A 12,500-nucleotide genomic window follows, 5' to 3' on the forward strand; every position below is an offset into this window, starting at 1 on the left:
ATTGGAAAAACAATAAGCAGATGTGTATAGTTAACTGAGAACACTCAAATGTTTCAAAAGGAGGTTAGGTACATAATAATGATTGAGTGGGCAGTTGGTGAATAACTGAACCTCAGGAGCTGGCTTTTGTAGACCGACTGACCTCTTGTAGCCTCATTATATCCTTGTGTATACTGTAATGCTAATAATTTTGTTTTGATTCTTATTTACCTTCAAGGAGAAACAATCGCCGGAGGAACTTTACTGGAAACTGCTCGTCACCATCAGTACCAACGACGACTTGGTTAAAGCCGTGAAACTGCTGACCGCAGGGGCTCCACTCCAGATCACCCAAGACATCCATTCCGAAGCCCTAGTCCTTGCTGTCAGCTGTAATAGACCACGTATAGTGACACTCCTGGCGGCTGCGGGGGCGCCCCTCACCACTATTAGTAGTGGCCTTTCCCTCCTCCAAGTAGCTTGGCTAACTCCTGATGTAACTGTGCGCGTCAAGGTCCTTGTCACCAGGGTTAGTGTAAAGAACACAATGCTCGTTATTCTGTGTACATCCAGTATACGTGTTTGTGTGATTCGTTATGTACTTTATTTTGACTGTAAATATTGCATCTTTATGTTTCAGCTATTCCTGAACACACTCCAGACAGAACAAAATCGTATACGATCTGAAGACTCTGTCCTGAGGAATGGAATTGATCACCTCTTAAAGAGCTTGCGAGGTGAGACGCCTTGGCTGACTTGCTGGCCTTACAGAGACAAAGCTTACGGCGACCTGACCAACCTCCTGGTGCTCGCCGCTCGCAACAACTGCCCTCTCACTGGTACATTCCTCAGGCTGTGTGGCGCTATGCCTTTCAACAGGAACGACCAAGGAACGACTCCACTTCATGCTGCCTTGGAAGCTAACCATCTGGGTATGGCAAGGTCGATAATGCGGGACCTCGGGGGGTGTCTTTACGTGGCCAACTCCGAAGGGAAGTTCCCAATCGACCTCCTTCCGTGGGACATAAGACAGCAGCTGGAAGAGGTAAGAGAGAGAACGTTTGTCACCTTAAAGGCCCTTATACAAAATAGGCGACACAAGTATTAATTCCTCCTAGTAAGGAAACATTATTTTTGAGAGTATCAAAAATTCCTGATGAGGGACACGATAAACCCAGGCGAAAACAAACTGGTTGTTAACTGTCAATGGCTTCCGCAAGCATTCGAGATATTTCTTTTAAAGCAATGTATTTCTGTTCCTTTCCTAGTTGACTAGATTTACTACGTTTGAAGCATAATTTTTGCTTGAGTGACTTACTGAGTCGTGTGTGGGAATTTCACCAATCACCAATCACCAATGCGTTGTGGGGCGAAGCCAATGACTAAACATGTATACGTAGTCTCCTTGAGCGTAGCGGCCATTCCGGGGAGCGAATGATGATGAACTTGTCATGTGTGGCCTGATGTTCCTTACACTAAAGTTCTGCTACTGGCATATATATGTATATATATATATATATATATATATATATATATATATATATATATATATATATATATATATATATATATATATATATATATATATATATAGATATAAATACATATATATATATATATATATATATATATATATATATATATATATATATATATATATAAGAACGCAGGAGTCTACAAGAGGCCGGTAGGCCTGTACGAGGCATATATAGATAGATAGATAGATAGATAGATAGATAGATAGATAGATAGATAGATAGATAGATATTATGTATATATATGTGTATATATATATATATATATATATATATATATATATATATATATATATATATATATATATATATATATATTTTTTTTACAACAAAGGAGACAGCTCAAGGGCACACAAAAAAAGGATACAATAATTTTAAAAAGCCCGCTACTCGCTGCTCCCAAAAAAGAATCAAAAGAGGTAGCCGAAAGAGAGGTCAATTTCGGGAGGAGAGGTGTCGTGATACCCTTCTCTTGAAAGAGTTCAAGTCGTAGGCAGGAGGAAATACAGATGAAGGAAGATTGTTCTAGAGTTTAACAGCGTGAGGGATGAAAGAGTGAAGATGCTGGTTAAATTTTGCATAAGGGGTTTGGACAGTATAGGGATGAGCATGAGTAGAAAGTTGTGTGCAGCGGGGTCGCGGGAGTGGGGGAGGCATGCAGTTAGCAAGTTCAGAAGAGCAGTCAGCGTGGAAATATCGATAGAAGATAGAAAGAGAGGCAACATCGCGACGGAATTTAAGAGGTAGAAGACTATCAGTAGGAGGAGGAGAGCTGATGAGACGAAGAGCCTTAGATTCCACTCTGTCCAGAAGAAATGTGTGAGTGGAGCCCCCCCCACACGTGAGATGCATACTCCATACGAGGGCGGACAAGGCCCCTTTATATGGATAGCAACTGCGCGGGAGAGAAGAACTGGCGGAGACGATACAGAACGCCCAACCTCGAGGAAGCTGATTTAGCGAGAGAGGAGATGTGAAGTTTCCAATTGAGATTTTGAGTTAAGGATAGACCGAGGATGTTTAGTGTTGAAGATGGTGATAGCTGAGTGTTGTCGAAGAATAGGGGATAGGTGTTTGGAAGATTGTGTCGAGTTGACAGGTGGAGAAATTGAGTTTTTGAGGCATTGAAGGACACAAGGTTCCTTCTGCCCCAATCGGAAATGATAGTAAGTTCTGAGGTTAAGCGTTCTGCAGCCTCCAGTCTGGAGTCGTGTACTTCCTGCTGTGATGGTCTTCAACTGAAAAAAGTTGAATAAAGCAGAGTGGAGTCGTCGGCGTATGAGTGGACAGGACAGTTTGTTATGGAAAGAAGATCATTGATGAATAACAGGAAGAGAGTGGGTGATAGGACAGAGCCCTGTGGAACACCACTGTTGATAGGTTTAGGGTAAGAAAAGTGATCGTCTACCACCGCAGAGATAGAAAGGCCGGAAAGGAAACTGGAGATAAAGGAACAGAGAGAGGGATAGAATCCGAAAGAGGGCAGTTTAGAAAGCAAAGACTTGTGCCAGACTCTATCGAAGGCTTTCGATATGTCTAACGCAACAGAGAAAGTTTCACCGAAACGGCTAAGAGAGGATGACCGAGAGTCAGTTAAGAGAGCAAGAAGATCGCCAGTAGAACGCCCCTTGCGGAACCCATACTGGCGATCAGATAGAAGGTTAGAAGTGGAAAGGTGCTTTTGAATCTTCCGGTTAAGGCTTGATTCAAAAGCTTTAGACAGACAGGAAAGTAAAGCTATAGGGCGGTAGTTTGAGGGATCGGAACGGTCACCCTTCTTAGGCACAGGCTGTACAAAGGCATACTTCCAGCAGGAAGGAAAGGTAGATGTTGATAGGCAGAGACGAAAGAGTTTGACCAGGCAGGGTGTCAGCACGGAAGCACAGTTTTTAAGGACAATAGGAGGCACTCCATCAGGTCCATAAGCCTTCTGAGAGTTGAGGCCAGAGAGGGCATATAAAACATCATTTGGAAGAATTTTAATAACAGGCATAAAGGAGTCAGAGGGGGGATGAGTAGGAGGAATATGCCCAGAATCGTCCAGGGTGGAGTTCTTACAGAAAGTTTGAGCGAAGAGTTCAGCCTTAGAGACAGATGAGACGGCAGTGCTGCCGTCAGGGTTAAGGAGAGGAGGGAAAGAGGAAGAAGTGGAATTGGAGGAGATATTTTTGGCTAGATGACAGAAGTCACGGGAAGAATTAGAAGAAGCAAGGTGCTGACATTTTCTATTGATAAAAGAAGTTTTGGTAAGTCGGAGAATAGATTTGGCACGATTCCGGGCTGAAATGTAAAGGTCATAGTTAGCGGGAGTTCGAAGGCTCTGGAACCTTTTGTGAGCTGCCTCTCTATCTTTAATAGCACGAGAACAAGCATGATTAAACCAAGGCTTTTTAGCATGAGGAGTAGAGAAAGAACGTGGAATGTATGCCTCCATTCCAGAAACAATCACCTCTGTGATGCGCTGGGCACACACAGAGGGGTCTCTCTCCTGGAGGCAGTAATCATTCAACGGGAAATCGGAAAAGTACATCCTCAGGTCGTTCCACCGAGCTGAAGCAAAATGCCAGAAGCATCGCCTCTTCGGTGGGTCCAGAGGATGTACAGGAGCAATAGGACAGGAAACAGAAATGAAGTTATGATCGGAGGAGCCCAACGGAGAGAACAATTTGACAGAGTAAGCAGAAGTAAGGAAGAGGTCTAGAATGTTGGGCCTATCTCCAAGACGGTCGGGAATACGTGTAGGGTGCTGAACCAACTGCTCTAGGTCGTTGAGAAGAGCAAAGTTGTAGGCTTGTTTACTAGGCTGGTCAGTGAAGGAGGATGAAAACCAATGCTGGTGGTGAACATTGAAATCTCCCAAGATGGAGATTTTAGCGAAAGGGGAGTGAGTCAAGATGTGCTCCACTTTAGAATTCAAATAGTCAAAGAATTTTACATAGTTAGTAGAGTTAGGTGAGAGATAAACAGCACAGATGTATTTAGTAATAGAATGACAATGACGTCTTAGCCAGATGGTGGAAAATTCAGAAGAGTCAAGGTCGTGGGCACTAGAGCAAGTGATGTCGTTGCGCACGTAGGCGCAACATCCAGCTTTGGATTGAAATTTAGGATAGAGATAATAGGAGGGAACAGAGTAGAGGTTGCTGTCAGTAGCCTCAGAAACCTGTGTTTCGGTGAGGAACAGAAATTAGGGTTTAGAGGAGGAGAGATGGTGTTCCACAGAATGAAAATTAGAGCGAAGACCACGAATGTTGCAGAAATTGATAAGGAGGAGGTTCGAGGAGTTATCAGGACACCTCTCAAGTCGGCAGCCAGAAGGGCAGTCCTCCCCGGGGGAATTTATGGTCCCCCCCCCCAGGCGGGGACTCCGAGGCAGTGTTATTTTTCGCCATTTTGAAATTTTAAATTTTGGGAAAAGGTGTGTGTGTTGTGTGAATGTAGTGTGGTGTAGAACGAGAGAGGAACTGTCTTTAGAGAGCATGCTGAACTGCTCTCTGGTGTTGATGAGACAAAAGGGAAACGGTTAGTGAGGACATGGGAAGGGTCTTTGAAGGGCTTCAGCACCCTCCTCGCTTCCCATATATCCTCACCGGGAGTAGCTCACGCCCGTTCGATAGGTGTCTTCCTACCTCCTCCTCATATATATATATATATATATATATATATATATATATATATATATATATATATATATATATATATATATATATATATATATATATATATATATATATATATATATATATATAGGCGGTGGCGTAGGTGGTAGCGTACTGGGCCCACATTCACCGCGTGATGGACGACGCGGGTTCGAATCCCCACGCTACCACTCGGATTTTTCAGTCACCGCCGAGTGGCTTAAAACTACCCACATGCTGTCCTGAAGACCACCCATCAACCCGGACTCTAGAGGAAGCCGTCCAAGCGAATCAAGAACGAGTTCCGGGGGGCAGCATGAGCCAATGCAAGATGGCGCCACTATAAACACTCGCCTGCGCCAGAACGGGCTGGGCCGACCATCAGGCCCCACCTGGAAGAAGCCTTGGGCCGACCATCAGGCCCCACCGGGAAGATGCCTACCGGCGCAATAGGCAATCAACGTAAAAAAAAAAAAAAAAATATATATATATATATATATATATATATATATATATATATATATATATATATATATATATATATATATATATATATATATATAAGAACATAAGAACGTAAGGAGTCTGCAAGAGGCCCGTTGGCCTCTACAAGGCAGCTCCTGTACACTCAACCCCACCTTACCTATAAACACTCGCCTGCGCCAGAACGGGCTGGGCCGACCATCAGGCCCCACCTGGAAGAAGCCTTGGGCCGACCATCAGGCCCCACCGGGAAGATGCCTACCGGCGCAATAGGCAACAACGTAAAAAATAAAAAATAAAAATCCATGGCTTTATCTAACCTCTTCTCGGCACCCACAACATGGCTCCCAACCCTGTTCCATTCGTCCACCACTCTATTGGTGAACCAATTCTTTCCTATGTCTTTGTTGAATCTAAATTTGTCTAACTTAAAACCATTGCTACGTGTCCTACCTGGCTCTTTTACTACCAAAATCTTATTGACATTCCCTTTATTAAAGCCCTTCATCTATTTATAGACTTCGATCAAGTCTCCTCGCAACCTTCGCCTTTCTAGAGAGTGTAGATTTATATGCTTCAGCCTGTCTTCATAAGGCAAGTTTCTCACCTCCTGAATCATCTTTGTCATCCTCCTCTGTACAGATTCTAACATCTTGATATCCATTCTATAGTAGGGGGACCAGAACTGAACTGCATAATCGAGATGAGGTCTAACTAGTGCTGAATAGAGTTTGAGGATGACTTCAGCGCTCCTATTGCTTACGCTCCTTGAGATGAAACCAAGTGCTCTGTTTGCCCGATTTTTGGCTTGAATGCATTGAGCCCTAGGACGGAGGTCAGCGCTCACTAAGACTCCTAAGTCTCTCTCACGCCCAGACCTGCTTAGAGGAGTGTTATTTAAAGAGTAATTGTGTGAGGGGTTATTCCTACCTACACTCAAAATGCTATACTTCCCGACATTTCTCCCCCCCCCCCCCCCCTCTTCCCCACAGAAGGTTCCTCCAGCCTCCGTCGAAGCACCTTGAAAGAATGGAGCTTGCGGCACCTCTAACTGCCCGTGTCCAGGTGGCGCTGCCAGCACCCTGCTCGATTGCTTAACTCGACTGTTTCACACGTTATTTTTTTTTTCTAGTGCAGCCTAGACTCGTTTTAGTCTAGAAGTTGGGATATTTGCCGTTTTTCTCTGGGCTTTATCGCGAGAGCGAGTATCCCTTTCACATTATAGCTATCGTGCACTAGTCATTCCGGGTTCCCAAAAATAGATTTTTCAGAGATCAAAACCGTCAGTTTTTCAACGTATACGAAGGGTGATTGGACCTTGGAGGAATAATACATGGAGTGGCCCTCATCGGGTCGCTTTTCACTAACATGAAGCAAGGGGGTATGGTGGGCGGAACCAGCAATTCCACCCAAACCATTGCATTTTTCGCTCTAAGATCGTCGGCGTAAATTAGCTTTTCTGCCTAATTTCTTCCACATATCATATGATATGTTTTTAGTTACTCAACTGCTGCAGTAAATGCACTAAGGATGTATGTACAGGTTTTAATAGAAAAACACCAGCATTTCCTTGTCTTTAATCCGTAGAAGCTGAGAAGAAATGTTCCACACCCGCCTTGATCCCTCACACTTCCTCTGTATAATGTTCATAATATATGGACCATGGTCCAACTTTTTAATGTAGAAGCATGTACACTTTGTACAGCCTTCTATGTAAAGCGTCTCAGATTTTATCAAAACTCACTACGAGTAAACAGAAGGAAGTATTACACCAATGGATAGCTGATTATTTGAGCCAGTGACATCTCAAGTAATGGACGGCGGACTCTTGATTTTGCGGCGCCCTTGTCATTAAGCTGCGAATTTTGGAAAATCAACCGCTCTGGTCCGAATCGCCATAACTCCCTTATTTCTGGGGCTACAGTAAAGTTTTTAGTATCAATCGACGGTAAAATGAAAGGGCTATATATATTTTTTTAAAAAGCGACTGGGCTCGAAAACCGACTCGAAAGGGTCAAATATCGAATAAATTTGCAAAAAACAACTGAAAAAACCTATTTTAGAGTTCCCAACCTTGAAACCCACTCATTTTTTGAGAATTTCAAAAACCTTATTTAACAAATGATTTAGCCCTGCCAATGTGCTTTCCAATATGGTGCATAATATTTCCCTACTCCCAGTAGTTTCGTCGCTAGAGCGATTTTGACGAACTCCAGACAATTTGCCGTTTTGTCTAGTGTGGCCTTGCTATTGCCTGTATAAGGCTGTAATTTGGCATGTAGCCCCTCTTGGCAATGTAGTTTGACCAACTCGAAGGATATGTTGAAAGCTCGATTTCAAGTTCGTCGTCGAGCCGTCACAAAATAGCCTGTTTTTCGGCTCTTCTGCCGCGATCTGGACACGTCCTAGTATTTTGCTTATAACTTTTTTATTTATTTAATGCTTGCCAATTTTTTTCTTATCATTAATCTGTATTAAAAGAGCTTTCATTTGCCACCAAGCACGCCTTCCTAGCTTCAGTAGTTTTTGCTCGAGCTCGACCAGAAGTCGCGACGAACATTCGCCGAATCTGACTCATTTCACGCGCCGCGACGAAAAACCTTCCTGACGCCACAAAAATTAGTATATCTGCATAAAAATTCATATATGAACACTTCAATATGTTGACTAACTTGTATTAAAACCACTTCAAGATATGTTACTATTTTTTTATAATCATTTCACTATATAAATCAACCTATATCAACCTATAGTTCGTCAAAATTGATCTCGACAGGGTTTACGTTTCGAGCTCTAGCGACGGAACTACTGAGAGTAGGGAAATGTTATGCACCATATTGGAAAGCACATTGGCAGGGCTACATCATTTGTTAAGTACGTTTTTTGAAATTCTCAAAAAATGAGCGGGTTTCAAGGTTGGGAACTCAAAAATAGTTTTTTTTCCCGTGTCGTTTTTTGCGTATTTATTCGATTTTTTACCCTTTCGAGTCGGTTTTCGAGCCCAGTCGCTAAGTAAAAACATATAGCCCCTTCATTTTGTCGTCGATTGATACTAAAAACGTTTCTGTAGCCCCAGAAATAAGGGAGTAATGGCGATTCGCACCAAAGCGGTTGATTTTCTAAAATTCGCTGCTTAAGACAAGGCTGGGGCAAGTGTCCGTTCCATAGTATAGGGTTCACTGGTAGATTATATATCTCACATTGTTATGATGGCCATTCATAGTCTTACAGGGCTGTCAGAGTGGCATATCCCCTCCAATGTTCCACAAAGGATCTGCTGAAGGGGTGGGTGGGTTTAACCCCCCCCTTGATCCCCCCCCCTCTCTCTCTCTCTCTCTCTCTCTCTCTCTCTCTCTCTCTCTCTCTCTCTCTCCAAGTAACTGAGATTATAGCTGAGATCATAGCTATATTAGATATGGGTTCGTGACTTGGGTAAAGGGAATAAAAGAAGTCGGAAGAGCAACTAGATAGGTAAAGGAATGGGCTAAAGTAATTGAGATATAAGAATATACGAAAATGATGGGAGATAGAAAAGGAACAATCATGGATGAATAAAGGCAAGACAAGTGAGTATGAGGGCAATCCTGGATGACGCAATAAAAAGCAGAGTAGTGATAAGAAAACCTGCATGCGACAATAGTGAAGTTATAACCATGGGATAAAGATGGATGGGAAATGCGGGTGAGAGATATGGTACTCTTGCTTTGGAGTAGTGAAAGTAAAGGGAAAGGTAAATAAATGAAATCAGAGAGAAGAAAAGTATACAGCTAAATAAAATAGACGAAAATATTGTTAAAGATTAGACACTTATGGGATAGAGATAGATGGAAAAGACGATGTGAAACTAAAATAAGATAGACTAGATGGTTAGGAGTGGACGATGATAATAGGAAGAGGATGATAAATGAGGAGAGAGTGGATGAATGACTGAAGATGTTGTATTTGCGAGGTCACTAAGGTAGAGTTGGGTGCATACTCTATAGTTGCGCGTGGCTGCGGTGCTCATCTCCGTACCATTGCCCCTTTGAGACTGTGATAGGTAAGAACGCATTACCCCGGGACACAGGCCAATCTGAAATTTAGGATTGCCACAGGTTACCTTCCCCAGGTTTTCCAAGTAGGCTACTCATATATCGATCAGCTGGACAACTGGGTGAGCTGTACGCCGACTGTCCGGGCCAGGGTTCGAACCCGGGCCCGCAGAGTCGTAGCCAGGCACTCTGATCACTGCTCCACGGAGGCGCATGCGAGGACACTGATGGGGTAAAAATGTATAGAGAGTGAGTGTAGAGATAAGACAGTCACATGGAAGTAGTTGCTGGAGCGTATGAGAAAGATAGCGAAAGGGTGATAAATAAGACCGATTGGAGAAAATGTGGCATTGGTGGAGACTAAGAGAAGATATAGAGAAACATTGAGTAAGTAAATAATAATGTTTTTATATATCATTATAAAAAGTATCTACAGTGAAGAAAGAAATGTGGGAATAAGTAACATAGGAAAAGTGATGGTGGATATAGAGAAATCTCACACACATACACACACACACAAAAAAAAAAAAATGTGGGAAGGAGATGACAATATTGATGTGTTGTGGACACTGCACACTCATGACGAAGACAAAAATCATCCCAGGTGCAAACGCAAAGATTTATAATTCTCTGATTGTCCGGTTTAAGCAAAGGCGGTGCTTCGCTTCTGACAATCTGCATGTTTCTTCACTTTTTTTTTCTTTCCGCGCACATTTTATTACCATGTTGAGTTACTGCATGATAGTCGTGTAGAAGGGCCTTTAAGAACAAACATATTTCCGTGAAACAAGTTAGTCTTTTATCTTGTCAGGCCAATAATATTATAAAAAATTACATTTCCGAGTTGGTTGCCAGATGTTTGCAATGTTCATATCATGGCGTTTAGGCATTTTTAAAATACATTAACCCTAATCACTAAAACTGCATTATTCTCAACAGAAAGTTTATCATCGCGAAAGGCATCAACTAGAAAACTGTCAAGAGAAAGCAAAAGATCAGGATAACAAGAAACATCTACAAGACGTCTTGAATGTGTATGAAACCTTGTTCGCCAAGCACATGGGGCGTTCCACTGATAAACCAGGAGATTTCTTTTTGACGCAGGCTCTTCTAGTGGCCAGCCGACGTGGCCTTCAGCTTCTGATCTACCTAGTAATCACGGAGGGTGGTTTGCCTGTCAACGGTGTGGTGGATCCGACACAGGAATCTACCGCTCTTCACCAGGCTGCTTCTCATGGACACTCGGTGTGCGTAGCGCTGTTGTTAGGTCTTGGGGCTTGTGCACTAAAACCAGACCGCTTCGGGCATACGTCTGCTCATTTGGCAGCTATGTTTTACCATAAACTGACTTACAAATTGCTGAAAAAGCACATAAATCAACAAAACACACCCGGTCTCTCTGAAAAATCACACCAACAAATTGCTCAAAGTTTTAAGGGATATCTGAAGTGCTATGGTAAAAGTAAAATTGCAGCGCATAAGTTTATCAGGTTTAACGACCCCAGTCTAGCCATCAAGGAGCTGCTCACTGAAAGTGACTTCCGGAAGAAACTGAAAAATGTGGAGAACATTGCTGTTGATTTCAGTCGGGGCGAGGCAAAGGAAGTACAGGAAGTAGTGTTGAAAGAAGTGGGCGCTTTGGTGGCTCAGGTGGCGGCCCAAAACAGCCTTTACCAAGGAAGACTTGTAGCGGTTGGGAGCTCTGCGGATGGGACCAGACTTTTCGCTCCAGACGAATTCGACATTAATTTAGTGGTATCAGGTGTCGGGGGCGTAGAGGTAGAGATAGAAGAACTAGATGGCCAGGAGGCCCTTCTTAAGGGTCACACCCTCAGGGCGCGAATGAAAACGGACCATCCAGAACTTCAGGGTAATGCTTTCAAGGGTAACTTCTACCAGCTGATGAGGAATTGCCTGGTGATGCACACCGCTTGTGACGACAGAGTGAGTTATGTGCCGCCAGGGTTAGAGAAGACTCAAGCAGGGGTTGCCATAAACTTGGCCTGGCAAGGTAAGGCTTACCCTCTACTGCTTATCTCTGTTGATGTGGTGCCGGTACTGGGCGTTGCTTGGCCGCAGAGACTGACGCGGCCACCCCTCACACCGAACTCTGCCGCCGAGGTATTCCTTACCAACACGGAGGACGGAGAATGGCGCTTTAGCTTGGCGAGCGCCGAGGCCGAAGTATTGAGCTCTTTGGTCTGGGAGGACCGTCTGGTGTATCTGTCTTGTAAGCTGGTTCTGTCACAACTCAAAGCAGAGCGGTGGATGCCTCAAACTGTTAAAGCGTCCTACACCTGGTGGGACTCTCGCAAATGGAGGATCACAACGCCTGCTGGATTTGGGGTCAAGAACTGTTTTTTAAGGCAGCTGGAACGCAAGCAGGCTGGAAAACTAGAATGGCCAAAGAAGAGGTCGGCAGCCGTCGCTCTCACATTTCGAGAAATGTGTGCGGATTTCAAAGATCCTTCGACTGGTCTTGAGTTTTTGGTACCCGTCAAGATTCACGCTTATTTCGGAGGTGAGTTCGAAAAGCCAAAGTTTGGAGAAGGTGCTCCGGACATCATCAAAGCTCTCGAGGACGAGCCGGGAGTAAGACCCTGACGTGGGGGAATTGAACGAATAAATAGAAGCTACTTATATAATTTCCAAGAGAATCTCATTTGTTCATGTGATAGAAATGATCTCTCTCTCTCTCTCTCTCTCTCTCTCTCTCTCTCTCTCTCTCTCACACACACACACACACACACACACACACACACACTGCTCCGTAGCTCAGGGGTTCCGCTTTGTATCGCTTCGTTCTCCTTTTGTGGCGATAAACGGAACAAGTT

At 43.7% G+C, this 12,500-nt stretch overlaps 1 protein-coding gene across 1 annotated transcript in view; it reads left to right on the forward strand.

Moving 5' to 3' along the window:
• The window catches only part of LOC126995377 (uncharacterized), a gene marked incomplete at its 5' end in the record, with an annotated part of 56,802 nt that overhangs the window by 9,968 nt on the left and 34,334 nt on the right, over positions 1-12,500 (forward strand). Inside the window, 2 exon segments of the mRNA XM_050854883.1 lie at positions 218-508; positions 620-1,024. Of these exon segments, the coding sequence (XP_050710840.1) occupies positions 218-508; positions 620-1,024 (696 nt within the window).

This window comes from Eriocheir sinensis, chromosome 8 (genome assembly GCF_024679095.1).
Source record: "Eriocheir sinensis breed Jianghai 21 chromosome 8, ASM2467909v1, whole genome shotgun sequence".
NCBI lineage: Eukaryota > Metazoa > Arthropoda > Malacostraca > Decapoda > Varunidae > Eriocheir > Eriocheir sinensis.